At 40.0% G+C, this 27,448-nt stretch overlaps 1 protein-coding gene across 1 annotated transcript in view; it reads right to left on the bottom strand.

The window, feature by feature from the left end:
* The window catches only part of DLG2 (discs large MAGUK scaffold protein 2), a gene marked incomplete at both ends in the record, with an annotated part of 1,073,896 nt that overhangs the window by 934,776 nt on the left and 111,672 nt on the right, over nucleotides 1–27,448 (bottom strand). Inside the window, one exon of the mRNA XM_084304810.1 lies at nucleotides 18,124–18,269. Within this exon, the coding sequence (XP_084160936.1) occupies nucleotides 18,124–18,269 (146 nt within the window). The remainder of the gene's footprint in view (nucleotides 1–18,123; nucleotides 18,270–27,448) is intronic.

The raw sequence follows: 27,448 nt of genomic DNA, 5'->3' as shown, positions 1-27,448 counted from the left end.
AATGATACTAGTGAGCTTTGCATTTGCTTGTCCCGAGCACAGATTTGCCCACTGGTCTATAAGCTGTCACCCAAGTCACTAAATATTGCATAGTCAATTTGGCTGGGCTAACACCTACCCTCAAATCCTAGCTCCCTGACCATCCATATCGTGTAATTACCCGGTTGTGTTCAGACTCTGACCTGGAGCAAGACAAATGACTTTCCAGGAGACACTAGCTCATGCTTCATCTTTTCTCCTCCCACAATCACAGTTCAGATGAAGCTGCCTGGAGTCAGCTGGCTCCACAAACTCAAGCCTTGTGACCAGAAAACACACCCAGGAGCTTCACCTTTCAGGTCTAGGCTCCACTTTCAATGCCAGTCATGCAGAGCTTTGTTTTCAGCTGGATTGCAAAACGAGCCACTTGTGCATCTCCTTTGCCAGGGAGTAGCATGCCACTAAGGTGGCACAGTGGTGGGCTATGCCACGTTCAGTGGTTCTTGCAATAGGAATGGACCGTGGCACTGTAAAGCCACCAGAGCCCTTGCAAAGATGAGCCATACAATGGCTATTGCTCTCTGTCCTGCTGAGACCTGGCACACCAAATACAGGGGACTGGAAGGATCTGCTAGCCTCCTGCATGTTGCAGAGAGGAAAACTGGGAAAAGAGAGCATTGCAAGGCTGAAGAGATAGTGACACTCAGTCCAGCTGTATGAGAATGATGCTTAAAACATGAGCCCAGATAGATGGGTTAGAGGTCTCAAAGACCCTCCCTTGTTGTAGCTCCATGCCAGGCAGCAATCCACAAAAGGAATGGAGACAATTGCCTTCTGTATGGCTGAGTTCTTATTCTGATAGACTGCTTTCCAAAGCATTCTCTGCAGCAGAGTTACCAAACTCCATAGGGCAAATTCAGACTCCTTTAACCACGAGAATGGATGAGGTGAGAACTTTAAACAATTAATTGCAACTCCCTCAGCTCACTGGGATTCAGTCAGATCCTGACTCTCAATGCTTCCAATTCCTTACCTTTCAGCCATTGCTCTGCATTTTTCTGGGCATAAAGAAGATGAAATATGAAGAGTGATTTGGGATATTAAAGATCTATTTCTTTCAAATAAAGCAGAAGCTATTACTGAATTCTCCTGAAGGCTGGAGGAAAAGGACTAGAAAAATTAAAAGGCTGAACATAATTAATGAATGCTCATTTAGAATTGGCTATCATGCAACATCTTGGAGGCTAAATTTACAGCTGAAGAGGGCAGGCTATATGCAGAAATGGGATGTGGAGCGCTGTGCGCGCTGTGTCAAGCTGGGTGAAGGATAGGGAGCTGTGGCTGCAACGGCCTCCCTTTTAGCGCGGAGCAATGACACCTGCAAAAAGCCCCTCTGAGCAGAAAGGTTGGCTGCTGTAAGAATAACATGTTAAAGTATGTGGTTTGATTCTTGTTGTGCCCATCTGCATACATTTTATTCATTAGCTTCAGTGGAATCCCTCTGCATTTAAGCCCCTATAAGTGAGCACTGAAAATTCAAGCGAACCACAGCTGGAAGCAAATGCAAACACTTGCAAACAGAAAACAGAAAGTAAGTCATTAATTGTAACAGAAAACATGACTAATGGTATTAAATTAAATAATATTTGCATGATATTTTAATTAGCAACAATAATGTTTATTTTACTTACACAGAAGTAAAGTTCTGGATACATAAATCCCAACCTACATATTTCAGTTGCCATAACAACTTGATACATTTATTCTCTTGTGTCATTTTGTATTGCATCAGTGCTGTGGTTTTTTATACAACCAAAAAGAAAGAAAAAAAAAAAACTGCTTTGGTTGCTATGATAATACATTTTTAATTGTTCTTTTCACATTCAGATTTTCCTGAAACCAATATAACTTTCCCTCCAAAGATGGTCACTGCACAGTATGGGAGTTTCACTACCAATTCCGGTGCTCAGCTCAGCTCTGCTCAGCTTGCCAGAATTCCCAAGGACATGTGTAGCCATTCTGCTCAGGCAGTGATCCTGCTATTTCAGTGGTCCCCCCTGGGGACTACTCTATGGTTAGAGTTAAGATTGTAGCAGGAAACCAGTAAAGTAACACCCTGAGCTGCATTTTCTCCTGAAAAACAGAAGGAAATTTAAGTAGGGCTAGGTTCTTCAGGAAGGTGTATAGTCAGATTTTGGGCAGCAGTGGCAGCAAACAGCTGCAGGGGTGCAAAACTGCAGGGGTGCAAACTACATAAGTAAATGACTGCAGCACTCTCCTGGCCAGGAGGATATTTCAGAGCAGTTTCTACATTTCATTCACACTCTGGTAGTGTGCAATGAGCTAGGCTTTGCTTTTAACCGGGAGCAGAACTGATTCCTAAACTCTTGGGGCCTCCAAGGAGATGGCCCAATTTTTTCTATAAATCAAGGCAACCAAATGATACAATGACGGGAGGAGCAGAGATTAGTTTGGCTTTTCCCCTCCCCATCTCCAGCTAGCTGTGCAGTGTAGCAGAGCCTGCAGTTGCTTGTTCACCTTTCCCGGCTCTACACCCTCACAAAAGGACCCATTCAATTAAATTGCAATTACCTAACTGCTGATGCTGCATTTCTTGCTGGTTCCCTGTAACAAGTGTAATGGGAGAGACTGTATTAATTAATAACAATTATATTACAGTGCAAGATGAGGAACTGCTTGGCAACCATTGTTCTGTACAGCTGGTGTGGAGATCTCAGATTAGAAATAATGGGACATTTATGAATGTAAGGTTAGAATTTTTGATGGAAAAGAGCTAGTCCAATGGCTCTTGTGGACTGCCTTGGCCTTTGGGGGCAGCTCTTCACTTAATGCTAATTATGATCGCTGCCACTTCAGCAAGGAGAGCTCTGACAATTGCTTTCAGAGAACTGTCTCCTTAGTTCTCAGAAGTGAGAATGTGCATGTGTGTTACCACGCACTGTTTAGGACAAGCTCCATCACAATATTTTGCTATGACAGGCAGCTTCTCTCTTTTTGTTTTGGGGATTTTTTTTAGTAGGTCATACTATTCTTCCTTATAAAAAGTATATATATATATGAGTAAGAAAAAATATGCGCATAATAGAATTAGAACAACCCCAAATGAGAGGAACACCCAACAATGCTACGTACTACATGATAACTTGGTAGGAAGTGTATTTGAATAGAAAGTCACTCAGATAATGTGATTGAATTCTGATTTATCTCACTATGCACTGCAGGTCCATAGCAAATTCAAGGATAGAAACAAGTCTCCTGCCTCCACCACTGGCCCACACAGTCTTTTTGTGTTTACACACATATCCAGGGAAATTATAGAGGAGGAAACTATTCACATTTCACTTGAAATGAACTGAAACTCATTTTGTGTCTGTTCTTGCCAGAAATGGTGAATTTAAGTCAGTCTACTCAATAGCAGTAATAAAACCAGTCTCATTTTGAGAACAGGACCGATATGTCACAAAGTGACACTTAGGAAAACCAGAGGTGTTTTACACGAATGCAAGGATATAAAGCCAGTATTAAAGACAAGGAAAAAAAAAAAAAAAAAACACTAAATCAAAACCCTGGGGAATATTGTAATGACTTTTACTTCTTGAGATAGTTTTGCTTGCAGCATCCTGAACCTTAGGATGCAGAGTATTTGTTTTAGCCATAGCCATAGGGAAGGGAAGTAAGCAATGGCTGTCTTTACGTTGGCAGGCTGCCTTGCCAAGTCATGGCTGCTGAGCTGCACAATCATATATACTAATGCTGACATGCAAAAATACTGCGGCTAAACAAAACCTTCAGCAAAACAGAGTGCCATTTCTCTTCATTCAGCATCTCTCCTACAGAGCATTGCAAAATGCTTTGCACTGAGATATATGGAAAAGGACTCAAAAGATAAGTTAAGTGGTATGACTCAGGTCATGAAACTGCAGAATATGCCATCATGCTCCCTAAATGTTGATAAACAGCTGATGATATAAAGTGAAAGGGAAAACAAAAATTCCCCAGATACTTATCAGGAGGTTGGGGACCCATGGAGCTGCCAGACAATTTCTTTTGGGACAACTTTCACAAATTAGATACTGGATAAGAATCTGTCACTGCTTAATGGAGAGATGGCATAAACCTGTGCTTTAACATGAGCACTCAAGAACTATTAACACTAGCCACTGACCAAGGTTATTACAAAGTTATGGACCTTGTGGGGTTTTCAGCTTCCATGAGCTTGTGGTTGTAGAAGTGTAGATATGTAAGGGCAGCTGTAAGTGCAGTAAATAAACATTACTGGAAACTGCATCAGGATAACAGGAGCAAATACCTCGTGTAGCAGGCAGTGCCAAGGAAGTCTCCAAGTGTCCATATTGCTCAGGCATGTCTCTCTCCCTTGAGTTTCTACAAGGACCAGGAACCCTCCACAGCTGTCAGCTAAAGCTGATATTTCTTTACTTTTACTTTACTAAAGTTGATATTTCTCTACTTGAGAAACAGTGCCCTTGTCAGGAGGCACTGACACTGAGGTCCAGATGACACTATCAGAAGGGGAGCCTGGATGAGGCAATAAATTCAGTCTCATAAGGACCGTCACTGACTCTGCAACACTTCACACTAAAACTGTCTGCTACTTTATGCATTTGAAAGGCGTCTAGGCAGCCTAGATGTGTCTTTCTCTCCTTTGTTGAGTTGTGCGTACCACCAAGCTGACTGACTCAGGTGTAGGTGTACATATGGGCTTGGAGGAATGCTAGATGAAAAGCTTATCTGAAAATATTTTCAGTGTTGGCGAACATTTGCTTAAAACATCTTCAATCATCTTTATGTAGTAAAGGGAATAAAAAGACCTTTTCAGAGAGAAGGAATTAGCAGGGATCATGCAGGGAAGCAGTTTGAGGCCTTTAAAAGGGACGGAGAGACTATGCATGGAATGGTACCTCTGCAACCCCGCTTCTCATTAGCAGGGGCTTAAATTCCAATTCTGGTTACATTAAGAAGCCTTGGAAAAACCTTGATATTTGTTAATGCCAACAGCACATAGCTCTGTGTACTATTCTTTATACATTTAGCCCATTCTTTACAATCTATTGCGTTAACACCAGGTCAGCTTCACATTTCACTAGCTTGTACCGAAAGCTGAAGTTAAGCAAGTTCATCTTCTTGATAGATGTTTCTGCAGTACTTAGTAAAACAGGGTTCACAAGAGGTGCCCCCTCTGAGCCACAGTCAAATCTAATACTTCACTTTTCAAAGCTACTGGCAAAAACACAGTTTCGACTGCTAAGACAAATATCTGCAATCAGAGATGCCATTTCACAGTTTGGAAACATCGTGCTGCCTGTTTTCCTGGATTTGGTTAACTAGGACCCCTTTTCCATATCGTTCTTACCAGCAACCTCGTCATAATTGACAATCCAAGCCTTTACCACCTTATGGCTGGAATGCAACAAAACACTGTTAAGCTGGGCATGAAGTCTCTGGTTTTTCCAAGAAAAGTAAGCTGCATCCCTCTGCTCAGCATTGATCAAGGATGTCAGACCAGTCCTCCCTTCCCTTTGATGGCTCTCCATAGACCAAGAGCATCAGCACAAGGAGCTTTTGGTCTTTGTCCAGGGGTCACCGCAAACTGCAAGTGAAAAGCAGTATCTGACAAGTCTAATTCTCAAAAGTAACCAACTGTTCACTATGAGCACAAAGATATGTGTGTGTCAGGCATATTACCTAGGTGGCAACAAAAGCAAGGAAGCCAGCTATGAAATATAGAGTTACTGAGTTAAGAAACAGCATTTAGAAGTATAAATGTAACTGCAGAAAATAGGCTGTTTCAAGCAACACCATACTCAGCATCCTGCATACTGAAAGCTCCTGTTACAGGATTGCTGCTGACCCAGCAAAGACACTTTTGGGTATCCTGGGAGCACCTACTGTCAAAAAAAAAAAAAAAAAAAAAAAAAAAAAAAAAAAAAAAGTACAAGATATCCTTAAAAAAAAAAAAAAAGAAAAAGAAAAAAGAATACTGATTACATAAGTGGAGGCATATGTTTTTCATGAATCTTCCTACTCCTTAGGAAGAGGCAAAGCTGTCTGTTTTGTAACCTCTGTTTTCCTACAAACTACCACAACATCACAAAATGTGTGAGAAGACACCAGTCTGACATAAAGAATGACCTGAAATCACTCAGCAGATCCTCTCTTGTAATTAGCAAATTCAAAAATACACAGATTGAACTTATTTTAGTAGTTCATCAAAACAATAATAATTAATGTTTCCACAGAGTTTCAAAAGCCTTTTTCTGAGAAAGTGGCCTTCAGATTCACTATGGGCTTGGTCAGTTATTTCCGATTTAACTTTTTTCAGCTTGTATAGCTGTTGTCTCTTCTCAGAAAGCTTTTAAGGCAGATACCTTGACTACCTGAAAGTGCTGAGCTACAAAAATAAAATACAAGGACAGGCACAGCATTTCAGAAATTCAGGTATTCTCCCCCATACTAGTGCAAAGAAATTGAATGCCTGGAAAACCTTCCTAATTTTATTTTGTCCTTTCACCAAAGAAATGTTACATAGCTGCAACAATGGACTGAACAACACTAATGGGATTATAACTATATAGTAGGAAGGCTGAGCTCCTGACAGAAAAGCAGAAGGATATAGATCAGCCAAGTAGTCTAGAGTACTGAAATCATGCACATAGAAGCATTAGTGGGTTCAACCATTTTTCCTCATCATTGCTGTTTAGGTCTTGCAGACTGATGAAAGAATGAGATTCAGCTAACCTGGCACTCTTCAGATATCCCATTTTTTAAAGTATATTAAACATTTAGTTTCAAAACTCATCTGTAAAACTAGTTTTCTGGGTTTGGGGAATCAGCACAGAGGTGAGGCTGCAGATTTCTAGCCACAGATTACATCTCCTTTATGCTAGCACATGGAGGTTCTGCTCCATCAAACTTTCAATTTCCCTACAAGATGACAGCAGCTGGATAAACGTGAACAAATAGTGGGATAATATTGATCAACAAAAGGAGAATGTCATAAAAATAATGATTGCTATGGCAGCAACCACTTCCCTTGTGGGACAAAGGCCAGTTTTAAATATGAAATGAGACAGTCTTGCATCTCCCTCTGAAGAATGGCAACACCAGGAAGTTCCTTATTGAAAATGTCACGAAAAGCTGAGGAAACAGAGGTGGAGGTAGATCACAAAAAAAAAAAAAAAATGGTATGAGAGAAGACATGCAGAGGGGAGACAAGACATGGCAAGCCCTAAAATTAAAATAAATAGAGTGGTTTTATATGGTGGAAATATGAAAGTCAATGAAGGCTTGCAACAGCAAGGAAGATTTGGTTTGAGAAATAAACCTAGAAAGGGATTTCCATACAAGGCTTTTAGGATGGATAGATGGACTGAGATTTCATAGAAGATAATTGTTACTAAAGCCTCTTTTCAGCAAAGGGGAGAATGGCTAAGAGTGAAATTCACCTCTTCTCAGAACACAAAGGTCTAGCCAAAAGCTTTGTTCATGATCCACCTAAATGTTATAATGGAAAATAGGCCTGTTTTGTCTCTGTCCTCTAAACCAGAGGTTGCCATAACCTGTAACATTGTGAAGTGGTGCAGGTGATAGTTAAACACAGTCAAGTGCATAAAACATCCAAGCTGAAAATGCAAAAAGTCCTGTGGTTCTAGTCATGTCATTTGTAACTGTATTACATAAAATGTGAAGAAAAATGAGATTTTAGAGTTCACAATTTCATTTCTCAGTTTGTTGCCTTTGGGATTGTATTTATTATTTGTGAAAACCTGCAAGTACCTGTCCCAGTTTATAAAAATCTAAACAAAGCAGGAAGGATATTTTCTCTTATATGTATATATTTGTCTTACTGAGCAGAAATATATGCACCTATCCAAGAAATCACTCTCAGGATGATCTTTATATGATCCAGAAGTCTTGGGGTGATATTCTTCTTTATTCTTGGGAACTATTGAAGAAGCATTTTAATAAAGAAGAATTGGTAGATTGTAGAAATATATAATGGGCTCTTAAACCTCTCCATAGAGACCTGTGTCCTTTGCACATGGAGGGCAATGAATTCTCTTGCTTAGTTGCTCAGATTGGTGAATGATCAGAGTTAATAAACCTGTAAGTGAGACAAATTGTTCTGAAATATTTTTAGAGTGAAACTTAACTAGTGTAGAGTCATCTCTGAATATCAATTTTACAGAACCCTTACAGTTTTACAGGGCAAAGAACTGGATTTTTAAGAGTTGATGTATTTGTTTTTGCAGGTGGTAAAAATATAACTTCTCAGAATCTGATTAGAAACAATGAATTATTTCACATATACTTTGGAGGAGCTGCTAGCTTGTAGTAGAAACCTGTTGGGACATTCTGAAATTTTTAAGTAGGCAATTCTTTCAGAAGATTACTCTGGTATGACAACAGCCCGTGTTAAAATATAATGTGTTTTGGAAAAGAAGGTATAATATGTTAAAATTGCAAGTGCTTTTTACTAGGTGATATTTTCATGTATCGTTGACAACTAGATCTACCATTCTTGACCTTGATACACAGAAGTGGAATTTACTCAATACTCTGATCTCAAAGCTTATTATAATGGAGACCCATTGTTTAATTAGAAGTGGCTAATGCTGTACGCTGGCTAATATTCAGGCACATTTTCATTGGGGAAAATTATTGGTTTTGGTCCCTAGCAGCTCTTCTGGCCTGCACCCAACCCTTTGCAGATGTAACAACAAAACCTGGATCAGAAAACTGCCTAGAGGTTGTTTGATAGGCATATTATATAAATATGGACCCCAAAAAAATGAAAACAAACAAACATGCTGTGGTAGATGTGAGTCTCACCATTGCTCATCTGGTTGAGTGTGTTTAATGCCAAGATCTCAGTTCTACTCTCCCTCCCACCAGTGTCATTAGGAAACAATTATTAAATTGTTCCCTGTCAGAAAGGAGCTAACAGACCAGTGACTCTAAACTCTCATGCAAGTCACAATGTTGGTGATGATAAAATAAAAGTGAGAGGCAACAAAGGTAAAGGCTTTGAATGTGAGCATGTCTAACTACCTAAGCACAAGCTGATGGCAAAAGCAGAACCATGTCTGACTCTGAGACTCACCACAGGGGACAGAAATTGTCTGTTTAGGGAATGACATGACATACTCTATTGTGCTTATATGGCAAGGTTTTAGTAGTGGGGGGCTGCAAGGGTGGCCTCTGTGAGCAGAGCCCAGCAGCTGCCCCATGTCAGATCAGAGCCAGCTACAGATGACTCCAAAAGGGACCTACTGCTGGACAGAGCCAAGCCATGAGCGACGCTGGTTGGGCCTCTGGGAGAGCAGAGTTAAGGAAGGGAAAATCTGCTGTGCTACAGCAGCTGGGAGAGAGGAGTGAGAGCTGAGAGAGAAGCAGCCCTGCAGCCCCCAAGGTGAGTGCAGCAGGAGGGCAGGAGGTGCTCCAGGCACGCAGCACAAGTTCCCCTGCAGCCCATGGAGAGGCCCCTGGTGGAGCCAGCTGTCCCCCTGCAGCCCATGGGTCTCACATGGAGCAGATCTCCACGCTGCAGCCTGTGGAGGAGCCCCCAGTGGAGCAGGTGGATGTGGCCTGGAGGAGGCTGCAGAGGCTGGAAAGGGGTGGATGGAGGAATGGTGGTTTTAGTTTGCTTTTAGTTCTCACTGCTCTAGTGTGCCAGTGATAGCCAATAAATTACATTAATCTACCTTATGCTGAGTCTGTTTTGTCCACAATGGTAACTGTTAAGTGTCTTTATCTCAACCCATGATTTTTTTTCTTCATATTTTCTCCCCCTGTTCTGTTGAGGAGGGAGCATGAGAAAGCATCATGGTGGTGCTGAGCTTCCCCATTGTCATTAAACCATGTTTAATGTTCAGGTGGCCTTACTTGCATCATCATGCCTTCATCTCAAAACTTTCCTTCCACAGGAATCTGGGATAAAGAGGCCAGAATGCTCTACTCAGGAGCATTTCTGTCCACAGGATGACACTGTTCTGCATACATACAACTTCTTGGTTTGAAATGGAAACATTGGCCTGACCACATTAAAACACACTCAGAAGCAACTCTAAAATGACATTTAACAGATGCATTGGCACTCAAGTTATTGACAAGCTACAGAACAAATAACAAATTTATAAATAGAGACTCAGTATGGATACCCAGTATGGGTAAGACATTTAGCTGCAGCGAGTCATAAATACGGTTTTAATAACACAATGACTTTGCAGTTATCCATTTCTAAACATTACCCAAACTAGTTGAAAAGGCAAGTGTATAAAATAATTTCTGCAAGTAAAGCATACTTTCTTATTAATGCACCAAAAACACAATTTCCAAATTATTATATATAATAACCCTGTGAAGCCAAGCTCCAGCATTGTTTTTAAACAATTATCTAGTTACGGGTGTTACACATTCTTGGGAGCAGAAGGTACACTGCTGCAGGAAAACATGAACCAAAATGTCACCTATATTGTACCCCTTAAAAAGACTCCTGCCTTCTTGATGGAGAACTCAGTGCCAAACAGAATTACATGGGAATTGGCTCTGGTACAAAATCAACCCACAGACACAAACTGCATTTGATCAGATAAACGTATACTGGTAGGAGCTAAATCTAGCGAAGAAACAGACACATAAAACTGAATGTTTTGAACCTTTCTAATGAAACATTATGGTTGATCATACCTAATGACTCTTGCATATTAAGTATCACTTAAACAGAATCAGATTTGGCTCTTGGGAGTAAACCAAGCCATACAAATTAAGCTGTACCCAGTTACAAAGAAAGAAAACAAACAAAAATCCAGAGAAGAGACTGATTATTTTTTTATATGCACATATTAGAAGGGTTTCGCAGCTCCAAGTGCTTTAGACAAGCTGCTAGTGTGAAAGATTAATGATTTGATAATTGCACCAGGCAGAAGATTTTTAAGTAAGGGTTTTACTACTGGAACTTTTAACGAGCCGACACTTAAAGGACAGAGAAGTAATTACGATGTTTATAATAGCTGGGTACAAGGATAGCAGGCATTCCTGAAGCAGGCAGGAATAGGAGGATTCATTTTGCATGCTGCAATTGGCTGTTTTTGCAAAACGAGCCTCTAAACATAAGAAATGCACGGAGCAAGAATTAAATGAAGAGCTGGAATCTTTGGGGAACATCTCAAAGCAATGATATCACACTGCGCTGAATGTAGATTGTGCATATGAGATAAGTGTGTGATGACCAAACTTGCACAGTAATTGCAAATGATTCTAGTTCAATATGCTGAAAGTATCTGCACCATATGCCCTGTAAGTAAGCAGTCTTTCCATACCATAGTACAGGGACAAGCAGACCTTCAGATACCAGATTTATATGTAAGAGTGGCAGCCAACCATTCTTTTCCTTCATTTTTCTCTTGACTAAAGGTCAAAACACTGCTGACCAAAAATAAGTAGCACTGGACACCAAACTAATGAAAACAAAGGTTAAAACAAGCGTAAATTTATGTCTTATAATGTGCCTCTGGAGCTGAGCACAAGCCTGTGGCTTCAAGCAGTATTACTATTGTCATAGCTAAAGAGCAATTCAATTTTGGTATTACCAGATGGATACCTCCATCTAGGTACTTTTATGTTCTCCATTATTGCATTTTCTGAGCATCTCACAGTTTTAATTGTATCTACCTACACAGCATTGAAGTGAGAGGCATCCTTTATCTAGTGACTGCTCAGTGCAATGCAGAGTGTCCTGGGAGGAAAGAAGACTTCTTCCCAGACAAGTGACCATTTGCTAAGCTGAGGAGCTGGGCTTACCCTTGCAAACCCAGTCTCAGACATCAGCAACCTGCTGATCCCAGCTGCACAGCTGCAAAGCTCTGACAGCAGAGAGGGCACATGCCTTTCCCCAGTGTTATCTGCAACTGGGTAGGCCGAAAGCACTTTTCTGAGCAGTGGAAGGCCTGTTTAACCCACATCCAGATGAATCCCTATCTCACATTTCCTAGGGGTGAAATCGGTCCTCTCTCCAAAGGGGACAACTCAAAGAGCCCAAATTTCAAGAAAACCTTTTCAAAGCTGTGAATGCTGGTCTTATAACACTTGGTCCAATGAAGTAATGAAGCTCTTTGGCAGCAGCCAAATTGCAAACAAACCATGTCTTCATGATTTTCAGCAGCAGATTGGGCACATCCCCAGTCAGCATGCTAGCTGTGGTGAATACTGTGCTGAATGTTTATAAAATAAGGTAATGCTGAGTTTCCCAGCACTGAACAGTTTCTGTGCTTCTAGTCCAAACAAATTAAGATTAGATTTGCAAAATAGCTAAAGCACCCATTATACATGCTTGCCCTTTTCTTACTCTTCCCTGTGCATCTGCTCCTGGCCTCTGCTACATGGGCAATATAATTGTTCACTTGGCTTAAGCCAATGTGGGTGTCTTATTACTGAGACTTGAAATGACTCAGTTTAAAAGTGGCTGAGATCCACAGAGCTCTGGAGGCACATAACCTTCTAGTGCCAGCTCTCCACAGTCATCTTCTCAAGGTAGCTACCTGGGATTTGCTTGTTTCCTGAAGGAGCTTGTCTGGAGCGTACCAGTCAGCTCAATGCCTAAGCACTGTCAGCATCTACAGACTACATGTTCCTGGCATACTTTCACAACCTGCTCAATTAGGTGATCTCAGAACACACTTTGCTGTGTGCCGCCAACCCTTGTGCTGAATGTGGCATATGCTGGTACTAGCATTCCCTTAAACACAATTTGAGAGGAATGAAAATAAAGCTCCTATGATAGTGCCCAATGTACTAGGCATTTAGAGTAGGTATCCTTCTAGGGAGGTGATCGTCCCCCTGTACTCAGCTCTGGTGAGGCCGCACCTCGAGTACTGTGTTCAGTTTTGGGCCCCTCGCTACAAGAAGGACATGGAGATGCTTGAGCGGGTTCAGAGAAGGGCGACGAAGCTGGTGAGGGGCCTGGAGAACAAGTCCTACGAGGAGCGGCTGAGGGAGCTGGGCTTGTTCAGCCTGGAGAAAAGGAGGCTCAGGGGCGACCTTATCGCTCTCTATGGGTACCTCAAGGGAGGCTGTACCTATGGGTACCTCAAGGGAGGCTGTAGCGAGGTGGGGGTTGGCCTATTCTCCCACGTGCCTGGTGACAGGACGAGGGGGAATGGGCTTAAGTTGAGCCAGGGGAGTTTTAGGTTAGATGTTAGGAAGAACTTCTTCACTGAAAGGGTTGTGAGGCACTGGAACAGGCTGCCCAGGGAAGTGGTGGAGTCACCATCCCTGGAAGTCTTCAAAAGACATTTAGATGTAGAGCTTAGGGAAATGGTTTAGTGGGGACTGTTAGCGTTAGGTCAGAGGTTGGACTTGATGATCTTGAGGTCTCTTCCAACCTAGAAAATTCTGTGATTCTGTATATTACTCTTTTCTGTTGAATTCTGCCACTTATAGATTTGGATATATAGAGTGGTGAAGGGCTGAGAGAAAAACAGGAAGGGCTTTGCATCTATGACTCTTCAACGCTGGTCTTTGGGTACTTGCAAGGTATGGAGGATTCCATCCTTGTATATACCAAAGAAAAGATAATATGCTATGATTTAACACTCCTCAGTGTAAAACCTCTTCCCAGGTAAAGACCTCTTCCCAGGTAATCTCTTTAACCCCTAGACTATAAAGGCATGTGTCAGTGTTCTGTCCCACTAAATATTGGATTATACCACATACATTGGAAACGCCACAAGAAAAAGCAAAATAATATATGTTGGTATATGTTGGTGTAAAGCTTAGTACACTGTTGTGGGTGAAAAAAAGAATCATTATCAGCTTCTCTCTGGCCAAGAAGGAAAGAGAAAATGGATTTCCCACATCTTTGGAGAAGACCCCAAGTAAATAGCTTCTTCGTAAGGAAAGATGTGTCAGCAGTGCTTTTACGCCCATTGCAAGAGAAGTCTAGTTATGGCCTTACATACAGCAATGACAGAATGATTCTGAATCTCAACTGGAATGAAGTACCAAAGTTTTAAAGAGGCAGATTTTAAGGGAATGACATCTTGTCCCTTTTTGGAATTTATTATTGTTAGCGTATAAGTTTGTTCTGGCTTTTGTAAACCTCAGTGTTTTTTGTTTTGTTTTGTTTTTTGTTTTGTTTTGTTTTGTTTTATTTATGCAGGGCACTCAAAGACACGGTCTTTGATTGATATCTGGACATGCATGGCAAGATGCCTCAGACACTGCAACTCCTAGTCCCCTTTTGTGACTCAGGTCTTCAGTCCCCCTCTCATTACCTCACATACACTCCTTCAGAGAGAACCCAGAAGAGCAAGGAATTAAAATATACAGTTCCCAAATCCAGGGTTAGCATTTTCACCAATCTGCAAATCTTGCAGAGTGGTTTCCAGGAATTTTTTTGTATACACATGGAGATATAGAGGTATATATAGTGTCTGTGCTGTCAAGACTATTTACCTTCCACAGCGCTGCAAGGCTTTTTGTTTTGGAAACTAAAATATTTCATACCTCTAACTACAGTTCCTTTGGGAAGAGTCAAAGCCAACTAAATATTTTCTTTCCTCAAAGACTAGGTTTTTTCATTAAGACCCAGCATTTGTTGCTGCATGGACATATTACCTAAAATGACAACAGTAGTGAGAAAGAACGAGTCACAAAGGTCATTTTAAAAGAGTAAGAGAAAGAAAGGCAGAGAAGCTGGCAGCTCCTGTTATTATATGTGATAAGTTAAACACATGTTTAAGTGCTTTTTGGAACAGGGATGAATAAACTGTTCTCCATGTCTACTGTGGTCTGAACAGAAAATAATTGGTTCTAACTGCAGTTAGGGAAACTCCCGTTTGTCATAAGGAAAGACTTTCTAGCAGTGAGGGAATAAATTACCTAGAAAAGTTGTGGGCTTTCCATCATGGGAGGTTGTAAAGAACGGATTAGACAAACATGTGTCAGGAACAGTTCAAATACAGTTGATCTGTCCTAAGGCAAGGGAATGGACAGCATGATTTTTTTAGGTCTTCTCCCGAGCCATATCCTGGAGTTCCTATACCACAGCTAGCATGTTGGACTTGTTCACGTGTTACCTGATATGTCACATTTCCTGCTTGCTGTATGAATACATGAAACAAGCAAAAGCCTTCAAAAGTAGAGCCCAGTAAATGATTTATTGAATAGTGAACTTGCCCCAAAACACAGTTTCATTGATTCTGAAACCATCCACTAATTAAAGTTGATTTTGTCAAATTGGACTTACTGGAGGAAAAACAACAGGGATAGATTCACACAATAACATTCATATATGTATTTCTTTCTTCTTTATTCCCTAGCATCCACCCACTGAAATTATTTTGGTCTATGGTATTTACAGCTCTGCCAGATACACTACCACATATATTTAGTTTTTGTGCTGGGTGAAATGCAAAAAATAATGTGATGGTAAGAAATATTGCATCTGGAAACACTGATACCATCTATCATTCTAATAAATAACAAAGCTGCTAATGGTGGAGTATAAATCAAAGACATTGTTTAAATATCTAGGCCATGCCAAAGTATTTAATGATTTCATGAGGGCCAGGAGCTCCTTCAGGGTCAACACCTGAACAGCACAGAGTTTAACAAATGCATGCAAGCATGAAGAAAGTGGTGAGAATAAAAAAGCAGTAGTAATTAACATTAAACCCCAGCACATGTTTTGTTAATGCCATTGCAGCCATGGAGTGTGATGTGGGATCATTTATGCTAATAATTTGGACGCAACTGGTTCTGCTGATATATTCCTCTGGCTTTTCACATGCTTTTGCAAAATCGTGGTCCCTGAGTTTGGAAGTTGTCTCTCTTCTGAGACAGGAGGTTATAGGATGGGCTGCGACCCTGTCATCTCTCTTCTTTGATGAATACCAGACCCAGTAAGCTGTAAGGCCTAGCAGCAGCTTATTACAAACCACTACGGTAACCACCAGTGGCAAAAGAGAAGGCTTAGAGGCAAGTCGTTTCTGTGAAACCGAGGGAAATTTGCATAGTAGTGCAAACAATGAATCTAAAAAGTTTTCTGTTATCTAAAAGTCAACACTTTAGGAAAAGTAAATATATCAATACAAAGGAGGGATCACTGGATACCTGACCTGGACAGTGAAAACTGGTTTCCTTTTTTAACCAACAATTAATATTAGAACATAAATACAGAAAGGAAAGCAATTTATGTAGAAAATTAACAGGTGGGCAACCAAGGAAGGTTTTAGTTGGAAATTTCATGAAAAGGGGATGGCCTCTGGACTGAATGAACATCATTGGGCTTTTAGTGTAGAGGAATACAGCATGTAAGAAGGTAGGTTTTTTTCTTTCCACATTTGGGGCATGTAATCGAGGACAGAGGAAAGAAAAGTACAAAACCATCAGTTCCCATAAGGAACAGACCATGAATAAGAACTTATGTTGTATATTAGATTATCCAGTTACATTTTCATGAGGAAATTCTCTCAGAAAGCAATGTAAACTGCAAATTAGAAAATGAGGGTACCCTGGGTAGTCTGGCTGTCAGCACTCTAGCTTGAAGAAGTTATTCAGGTTTCTAAACAATACTTTTATGTTGTTTTGCTTTAAATTAGAAGATAATTTTAATAAGGTTAGCAAAGTTTGGAGTTAGCCCTATATGTTCTATTAATATCAGCACAGAATTTGGCATTTAAATTCCCTTGGACAAGAGCAGGAGCTCAGTCTTTGGAGATCAATGAGGTTAAGGGAGATGAGGCTGAGGGTCAAATACTTTGATGAGGTTGAAATGGAAAGTATGTGATCCACTGTCTTTCTCAGATACTTCAAGAGATAGCATGCTGGAATACTCTTGCAACTTTTTAAATCATACAGCTTGTGGAAGAAAAAAAAAAAAAAAGACAAAAATAAAAAGACAGGGATCAGCTAGTTGTGTCTTCAGGCTGGGACTCAAATGTTAAATCATTCATGGAATATACCCTACATTAATGTTAAGACTCATTTGTTCTGATTTCACTCAAAATTTGAATGCTTGCTCTCATTAATTCTGAAAGCTTCCGTTGCTAATTAATTTTTACAATTAATTTCTTCATTTCTTCAGAGAGTTTTGTTCTAGCAGCCTGCAATTCTGATTTATCTTTTTAAAGAATCACACATAAAATACCATGTAGAATTATGATTTGTTTCTGGGTTTTACGTTTTTTAAAAAGATGAAAGCTCTATGAAAGAAATAATGATGCTTATGAAATGTGCGCTGGGACAATTTTTTTAGTTCTATCTCTATAGTTCTATCTCTATACTTCTATCTATACCAAAAATGGAACTTTTTATAAATCTTTAATTCTGTTCTGAAAATTTTGCAGTCCGTAATCACTCTATTTCTTTCTTGCTTTTTAAGAACAGAACAATTTATTGCTCAGTTTTCTGATTTTTGGTTTGATTGCTTTATTTGGGGCTGGGAGGGTTAATTGTTTGTTTCTTTGTTTGTTTTTTTAAGTACAGATATGATGGTCAGATAATTAGTTCAGACTGCTAATTCAGTTGATAATCTGGAGGCAGGCAGAGGTAGATTAGAACCAGTGCTGATGAAGAAAGGCATTGGATCCTCCCACTGGCCGCAAGCAAAAAGTGTATAACCTGCAAAGGTGTATAACCTTCTTCTATATATCTATTTCTCATAAAGACATGGTTTTTGGTTGATATATATGTGCACTTTGACTATGGAAAGGTACAACCCAATGTCAGTCCCACACACATGGAAAGTCCTATTATATTTTTTTACACTGGATACAATCACTGGTGTATTAATAATCTCAGCAGTAAGCAGGCAATATTTATGCTCTTCTGGGGCCAATCACAGGCACCAAGTATCAGATAAAATACACCACGGATGAGAAAAATAAAGTTTTTTACTTCCCTTTTGACAGATGGCAATTGGAAGGATGAAGAAATTAGTGACATATTCAAGGTGAAAGAGATAATGCTATACATCTTCCATATTCCAATCTAATTCCTTAATGAAGGCCACTCATTCAATCTTATAAATCATTTTGTGGCAATTTTCAGACTTGAAACATATCACTCATTACGTATATTTTAATTCACAATCTGTCCAATTACCTCTAGGGTTTTCTGCAGATTTTCTTGTCCTGTAGCAGGAGATGTTGTCTTCTCCCATTTCTCTGCAACTTGGTTTGCTTCTTCTAATTTTTGCTCATAGCTTTTCTGGGAATTTAGCAGTGTCACTTCATAAAACTCTTGAATATCTGTTTGTAAAGAGGAATGAGCAAATGGCATTATTTTATATGATGGCATTTGAGGCCCTGGTGTTTATTCTTGGTTGATACATATTTACACATTTTCAGAAGACAGATCATAATGATAAACACATACAACATTTCTAGCAGAAAGCATCAATATGCAAATTTGTTTTCTAAAATGTCAATGAGATTCTTGAGGTATATTCTCATTTTTAAAGAGGTTCTTACAAATCATTTCAAAGAAATAAATGAATAATACTTATGAGGAGAGACTTAATGAACACCTAGACAATATAAGTAGAACAGACCCTTACAGAAGTGTAACTAAGTCACAGACCATTTTGATGAGGAAACTAGAAAGTCATAGATATAAAATACCCTAAGAGGAGTTTGTTGTCAGACACCTGCCCCAGGCATCTGGGCCACCCTCAGCCCCAACTGCAGGTGCATTTAGGAACATTTTTAAGTGGGACACAGAACTTGAAGAAACACTTTGTGTGTTAAGCACTTCACTTCAGAAGTGGCTAATTAATGTTGGTTTTAAACCAAGGGCAAGTAACACACCATCTCTTTGTATCCTGCTTTAGAGAGAAAGATTACATCTACCTGGGTACCCTCTTTGATGGAGGGGCTGGTTATAAAAGCTATCATGCTTTCATGTCTCTCTAATAAATGCTACCTAAGGTGTAAAGAATGTGGAAAGGCATAATTCTCAACAAGTAGGTGTCAGACAAAGCAAAGAAGGAGATGGAGAAAACTTTCTAGACTTAGGCAAAGAAATTATAGGGAAAAATCAAGCTTATTATATTTATTTAATGCCTTTCCTAAACACTTGTGACTATGTTTTTTATTTTATATTTCATGAAGAAATGTTCTTTTTATATTTTACCTTAAATTGTATTAAATTAGACATAGCCCCACACTTAATGAAAGCTGTGATAAATCTGTACCTGATGTTAATCAGGAAAATGAACTTCTCAGGATGTTCCAGCATGTCTAAAAGGAAAGAATATGTTCCCCAGGAAAGCTTTTTAGACCGGAAAAGATAATTCTCCCAGCATTAACCATAAGGAGTGACTAAATATTGGAAAATATTGCCATCATGCCTGAGCTTCAAAGATAACCATGGATTTTCTCATACAGTGTCAGGTCCCATGCGTGGGCCAGGAAGAAATAATTTCTAAGTATAATAAATAACTGCTATGGAAGTACATCTGCATTTTGTGTTATAAGCTGTCTCCCATGATAGGAGACTGAACTAGATTGTATGTGACCATCAGAACTGAAAGAGCAGGGGAGAGAACAGCAGGGGCACCTGGCTTTTCTGCATCTTTCAAGGGTTAGTCAAAGCTAGTCAGCAGTGTCTAGTCTGTGCAGTGTCCCATACCCTTGAAGTGTCTGGCCAGATCTCCAGGAGGCACTCTTCCTTCTTTAGTAACAACTCACATTGAACTTTTCTTCTTTTTTTGTTTCCTTGTTTGTGTTGTTTTTGTTTACCTTTGTTTTGTTTTCCTCCAACTTCCAGGTTCATTATTTACTCTATTTCTTATTTACAATAGGATAAATTAATCAGAAAATTTTATTTGAATATTAATAACAATGATCCATAGAAAGTTGATACTACCTTCTATTTCACAGACAATAAAAGAAAATTGCTGATACAAATATTTGTAAGTATTGATACTTCATATTGCTAAGAGCATTTGCTTCCAGGGTTAAAGTTAGCACCCACTTTTAAAATGAAAAGCTATGGGACAGTTGCAATGAGAATGGGAGTTCCCCCATTCTCACTGGGGGGACTTCTGACCATTGATTTGAATGTTCACAGTGGAATTGAAAACAGTTCTAATATATGGTTTGACACCGTCTCAATTTATATTGTAACTGCAAGTTTTAAGACCAATATGTAGTTATCTCTAGATAAATACTTTGCAGAAACAAACTAGAAATTGCCCTCTGGCAATGGTATTCAGCTGGCATAGCTGTTGTTATCAGAGTATTAATTGGGTTGATGGTAGTCAGTCAAGGAACAGCAGAACAGTGCTTTCTTTCCAACTTTAAAGACTATCTTACCCTAGCATGTTCATTAAAAATAATGTGCGAACCATATTTGCATGTGTATACGCGTGTGCAAAATAAATATAAAAACCTCAGTCTCTTTGTAAAAGTCCTTATCTATTCCAAGGAGGCTGTGGGCTTCTTTCACTGGAATAATGATTATTGGTGTGCAGACAAGAGCATTTCAAGTGTACTTATACGGTTACAGAAGAAAGCACAGAGGATTCACTTAGTTGGTTGCTTTTTTATTCCATAAGCTAAAATTGCTGTTTCTATGGAACAAGTGCAGTCACTGACTTGCAGTCAAAGTTAGCATAAAATAGGATCTGTAATTTGCTCTGAGTAAAATCTGCTCTACCAAGTGATCTTCATTATGTCAGACATGCAATCAAATTCTCAGAGGAAAAAGCAGCTGAATACTACTGAGGATGGGAAACGAGGTGTAATAGGGGTGGTGGGATCAAGCAGTCGTAGAATAAAATTTGGAGCTAAGGTTGTAAAAAGTAGTTGTCAGGGCATAGCAAATGAAATCTAAAATGAAAAGAAAAAAAAAAAGAAAAAAAAAAAGAGTGTAGCTTGTAGTGGGAACTTATGGAAAGATAATTCAAGAGACTAAAGAATTACACATATGAAACCTCTATCTATTTATTGGCACAGTTTTACCTCCCTTCTTTGAAAACAAGTTCAGATTTCATTTAGAAATCTGCTGGTGAACTCAGTAGGCACAAAACATCTCCCTTGTTTTGGTACCAGAGGAGCTGTTTGACCCTCTCCACTACTCCAAACATTTTGTCAAGCAATGTATTCATGTTTGTTTAAAGTGTCTGTGAATCTCACTGGATTTTCAGTCCAACTGAATTTATTCATTTGCTTCTTAAGAGTTGACTTACTTTATTTAATAAACTCTTGTTGTTCACTTAGCCTTGCCCAAATGTTTTGTCAGTTTCACTGTATAAAGATAAATTGCGTAGAAGAAATTATATATATTGTAATATGAAGTAATCCTAAAGATTCAGTGATACATTTTATTTTGGATAATTCCATCACTGGGGAAGCAGGAAAACGAATTTTCTCTACATCAGCATGACAGAAAACACATCAGTATCACTTTATAAATGCCCATAGACAAGTATAGAATACATCAGTGTGTCTGTGCTCTGCAGGCAAATTCCAAGGACACCCTTCTCTTGCCTTGCAGACCTTTACAAGGATAAGCAGGATCAAACCCTTATAACGTAGGCCAGGGAGCAGTTTTCTTTACTGCAGTTTAAAAAATACATACTAATCATTTAGGCTTGAATTTGAGTTGTGCATATTCTTAACTCAATTAAAAAATATATATATATTAAAAGACAATAAAGTGGACAAGACTAATAACTGGAGAAGACACAATGTCCTACTCACATAAAAGAGAGACCTTTCTTTCAGCCAGCAGCTACACAGAAAGAAAAATGTGATCAGACAAAGCTGAACAGGCTGCCTAAACTGGGCCTTGTCTTCATTTTTAGTGATTGGTGCTGCAACCCTAAAACCATTAGTCCAGTGCCATATCTGTTCCAATGTATATTCACCTCAATGTCCATTCATTACAGCAAAATGTTACAACTCTTGCAGCAAAGGGATTAAACAATATGAAAGGCAACATTTTTGAATAGCCCAAACTTTCTGTCTTCTGTGGCCTGGGCTTTCGCCAGCATTCTAATGAGAAAAATAAATAAATAAATAAATAAATAAATAAATAAATAAATAAATAAATAAATAAGATAAAGCAATGCAATCCCTCATTCATCTCTAAGCACTTCAGCAAGAGAAAGATAGAAGCAAATTGAAGAGAATTCAGACAAAGACAGATGATTAAAGGTCTGAAGAGGACTAACTTTTAGAGAAAGATTAAAGGAAGAGAATAATAGTAACACACACTTATATTTCCATTCATTTCAAAGCAAAACAAACAAGGAACCATAGAACTTTGGCTGACAAAATTGCCCAAGGCTCCAAAGAGAGGCAAACCAGCAGGGCTGAACTGCTGAGGCTACAAACGAGCACACCAGGTATGTATATACGTCAATTCCTTTGTGATCAATAACCCATTTGCAGTGGCTTCAGAATCACTACTGGATTCAAGACAATGTTGTTCCTTTTAAAAAAGTCCTCTTTGGAGAATCAGGGAAGAGTAGACACAGCAGCTTGCGCATAAATATTATTACACGTTATTAACAATACATAATTATACACCAGGGGGTTGCGCTGCCATCCACAGGCACCTCATCAAGCTGGAGAAATAGACTCGTAAGAATCTCTTGAAATTTGACTAGTGCAGGGTCCTGTCCCTGGGGAGGAACAGCCTTAGGCCCCAGGACATGCTGGGAGCCACGTGGCTGGGCAGCAGCCCTCAGAAAAGGGCCTGGGGGTCCTGGTGGGCACCAGGCTGAACGTGAGCCAGCAATGGGCCCTTGCTGCTAAGAAGGCCAATGGTATTCTGGGCTGCATGAGGCAAACATGGCCAGCAGGCCAAGAGAGGCAATCTTTCCCCTCCGCTCAGCACTGGGAACGCCACACCTGAAGTGCTGGTTCCAGTGCTGGGTCCCCAGTACCAGAGAGACCTGCACACACTGGAGAGAGTCCAGTGAAGGGCCACCAAAATGGTCACCCTCTGCTGTGAGGGTGAGAGAGCTGGGGCTGTTCAGCCTGGAAAAGGGGAGGCTCAGGTGCATCTCATCTGTCTATAAACACCTGAAGGGAGGGTGCAGTGAGGATGGAGCAAAGCTTTGTTCAGGCCAAGAGGCAATGGGCACAAACTGGAGCACAGAAGGTTCCGTCTGGACATCAGGAAGCACTTCTGTGCTGGGTGGGTGATGGAGCACAGGCACAGGTTGCCCAGAGAGGCTGTGGAGTCTCCTTCTTGAAGATCTCCAAAAGCCACCTGGACGTGGTGCTAGGCAGCCTGCTCTGGGCATCCCTACTGGAGCAAGGGCTGAACCAGATGGACACAGAGGTGCTTTCCAACTTCAACTGTTCCGTGATTCTGTGAAATCTGGAATAATTATCTGGTGTGCTAGGAATGGCTCAGGAGCCAGTCACTCCAGCAAGCTCTCTCCATTTTGTGAGACTCATTACTCTGGTTTTAATTTAGAAGGAAGAAGTGGTCAGGATTTGCTCTTATGTATATGTCTTGGCTCCCTCTCTACTACTCACCCATCTTCAGCTGTGTAACTCAGCATAATCCAGCTGGTAGCACCAAGACTGTATCAAGTATATGAGATAACTTTGGCATCTGTATGATTTTCACCTATGTAGAGGCACACTAGCAGGTACCAAATTCATCTTAGTACTTTTATGCCATTCAGAAATTTAGCCATTAAGACACGTGCATGCCAGAGCACTGAGCAACTGGGATTATCCCAGTATAACCCCTTCACACCAGCTGATCAGTAGCTGCACTTTCCATGTACCTAATAGATGCAGAGAGTTAGGATGTGAGAGTATCAAAAGATGTGTTTTCCAGAGTAATACGGTGTAGAATACAGAGAGGCTCAATTTGAGCTGGTGCAGGGCTACAAGCAGCTGTACAGTGAGGATAGATTTGCAAGGTGCCAAAATCATTTAGGGTTCAGAAGACAGGAGATGTAAAGAAAACCACAGCAGGAGTGAAGAGAAAAAATCTTTTGTATCTCTTTTGTGTTTACAAAAATGAGGGAAGAAAGAGGAAAGACTGCATTCCAGTAACAAACAAGCTGATGCCAGGCTTTCTGACACCATCTATATTTTATAGAACACAAACAATTAAGCCTAAAAGGATAATCTTGTACATCACTTAGCCTGAAGTTGTACTGCATGTGTCAGCAAATGCTGCTTCTCTAGTGATTTGACAGTACATGTGACCACTTGTAACAGAGAAGTGCAAAGTATTCCATGCACGAAACCTTAGCCCAAGTCCACTGAACTTACAGGCACCTACCCACCACAGCAGGCTTTGAACTCCAGGTAGAGAATAGGCTGTGCTAACAGCTGTTCCAAAAGCTGTTACCTTCAGTTGTGCTGAGCGGAGGTTTCCTTGCTGCCATCCTTCTTGCAACCTATGTAGATGTTGGCTTGATACCCTTTAGATATGGCACTAATGGTATTTGCAGCAATTGTTGCTTCTGCAGATGGCTGTACATTTTTGCAATTAACTGCAGCATCATTAACAACGTAGAATTCCATTACCCAAGAAATGAATTCTCTCTGTATCATATTTCTATGGACCCAAACTGGGAATTGGAACTAATATTCTGTAGGATATAATGAAAAGGGCTTTTTTTTCTTCTTCTGGAGGTCCTTAGCCCTGGAATTCATTTTCTCTGTGCTGTGCCAGTGCCCTGACTTGCTTTGCAGTATAACTCCCATCTGTTTTTCCAGGGCATTCAAGGACAAGGTGGAATGGGGGTCTAAGGCAACATGCAAACACAAGCTGTTTCCTTTCCAGGAAATTTGGGGCAGTCTTTTTGTCTATATGTGGGATAGTGTCTGATGTGTATCTTTTAATGTTGTGTAACCCAGCACAAATGCCTACTGTCTGGCAGAACTCTGCAAATCAAAATAAAGTCAACTCTTACAGGCTCTTGATGCGAGTCCTTTTTTTAACGAAGGGAACATTACAGCATACATCTAAATGGCATCATTTATATCCTGGGGAGCAGATTATACTGGGTCAGCTTCGGCCATCTGGTCTGAATTATTAGGTAGAAGCAAGGAGGATTGTGCAGGATGTTGTTCAAGAAGGAAGACTGATTCACACAGTAGAAGTAGCAGGGAAGTGATCAGAGATCATACCAGCTTGCCAGTAAAGGGCTTTAAAGATCCTGCACGTGGAAGTAGTCCAAGGAGAGGTTAAATAACATACTTCACTGAACACACTATGTGATGTGGCTTTTCCAAGCAAAAATGTTTCCATAATGAGTTAAGTCATCTTTGTAAGAGGGAGAAAATAAAAACCAAGAGAAGAAAAAAAAAAAATAACTTGAAATTGGATGAGTTTTTGACTAAAGCAGGACTGTGGTACAGACCCTGTGTAACAGGTGGCAGATCTCCAGTTATCAAGCTGGTACATAGTTTTACAGTCATGGTGAGCCCAAACCTGCCCCCATTAGCATCCCTCGGTGCAGCAGCAGTCAAAAATTCTTTTCCCGTTTCAGCTGTATCTCATCTTCAGGGCTCTACATATATTGTAGAGTAATGTCTAATTTGGTCTAATAAAGGTGTGAGATTCAACAAAGGAAGAGCTCAAGGCTTACCATTTGCAACCAGAGAGTGTAACACCAAGACATGTCAAGTCAAAATGAAATTTAGGTACCCTCTAACAAGGTTTTCAGACAAGCTTTTGGTGCATGAGAAACACAGATGCCAACCCAACAGCAAGAGTTGCTACAGAAGGAGTGAACAGGTCCACTATTCCACACAGTGCAGTGCAAGCCAGGAAATTAGTCTTCTGCCAAATGGGTGTAGTTGATAAACAATCCTAAATCTATTAAAAGCAACCTACTCTGGTAGAACATGTACCAAAGTGGGCAGCAGGAAATATAATTTCTGTTATTAACCTGTCTTGATTCTTGAGCTTGAGTAAATCCCATTCATTTGGCACAGGTGGCCTTCTGAAGTCCCTTCCAACCTGAATTATCCAATGATCCTATGATCCTTTGCACATCTAAGTGGTAAGTTCTTTGGGGCAGGAACAATTACTAAGCAAGTATGGACCTGAGCAAAATGGGATCTTTTCATCAAAGGAGCTCTGAAACACCGTACACGCTGTAATAAACTAAATGGCTAGCAATTAATAATCTTTGTGAGAGTTATTTAGGTGCAGGGAAAAAACATTATGGAGTACTTCTGGATGTGCTGTACAATTGTGTCATTTTTTTGGTTCTGTAATATACCCAGAACACAATCAGAACTCTCCTAAACTTCTCAGCTAGGAATATCTGCCTCAAAGGCAGCTGTCCAAAACCCAATGAGAATAAAATATTCAACATATATAGCTGTGCACAGGGAAGACAAAATAATTGCTGCAGCCCTTTCTATATAAGCAATGTTTATGCTAACAGTGAAAACTAGAAAGTGATAACTCTGACAGTAAAGTCAGTACTTAAGCTTGTTCAGTGATGATAGTGAATGCATTGATATACTTTTGCCTACATATGCAAACTCCTTATTCATAAATAAGCATCTCAGCCTGGATGTGTGCATTCACCATTGACAATATGTGAACATCTACAGTTGCTAATTGTGTTTTCAATAGAACAAGAGCAGAAGCTGTGAGAAAGGCTCAATAACGCAGAGAAACAGTTTTAACAGGGCAGAGTAGGTTAAAGCAGTGAATGCAGTGCTCAGCTCTGCTCACTCTGTCTGGAGCTCAAGCTGCAGAAGCAGCAAACCCCAAATCCTGCAGTGACATTTCATTTTGCCCAGGCTAGCCAGGGCCTGCAGATCAATGCATGATCTGCAAGGCTCAGAGCAGGATCCCAAGCACATGCTGGCTTCTTTGCAACTACAGAAAAATTGAATTGTCCCAGGATTTCTTCCAATAGAGAACTAAGTAAATAAAAAGTGATATTAATAATATTAAGTGTTCAAAAGTGACAGCTAAGGAAACATGAAGACAATGAAGAAAGGTTTCCTTTGTTGCAGAACAGACCTTGTGTAAAACAGTGTTTTCTTTGAAAAATAATGTATTGTATCAAATTCTTTCCCAATAAGCTTAAATATGAACCTCCTTTTTCTTTTTTCTTTTTCTTTTTCTTTTTTTTTTTTTTTTTTCCAGTGCTGTGCATTGCTCTGCGTGTAGCAGTTGGAGACTGTGAACGTTATATATGGACAACAATAACATATACCTCTGGGAAGATGCTTTATTCAGTGTGTTGAGTGTTGGATGTGAAGCCATTACTGGAGAGATTTTTCCTTGTTTCTGTGCAGCAGTTAACAGTTATTACAGAGCATTTCTGATCTTTTGGAAGATCATGCAGCCCCACTGTGGGTCACAGAAGTTATGAATAGATTTTTGTCTGAATGGTTCCAACATGCACCTAAACTACTGTAGTAGAGTTCAATACCTGAAAACTGCTCATTTATTTATTTCATTTACTTCTGTGATT

This window comes from Netta rufina (assembly GCF_964035555.1).
Source record: "Netta rufina genome assembly, chromosome: 1".
Classification (NCBI taxonomy): domain Eukaryota; kingdom Metazoa; phylum Chordata; class Aves; order Anseriformes; family Anatidae; genus Netta; species Netta rufina.
The sequence above is the reverse complement of the archived record's forward strand: the minus strand, read 5'-3'. Positions and strand labels throughout refer to the sequence as shown.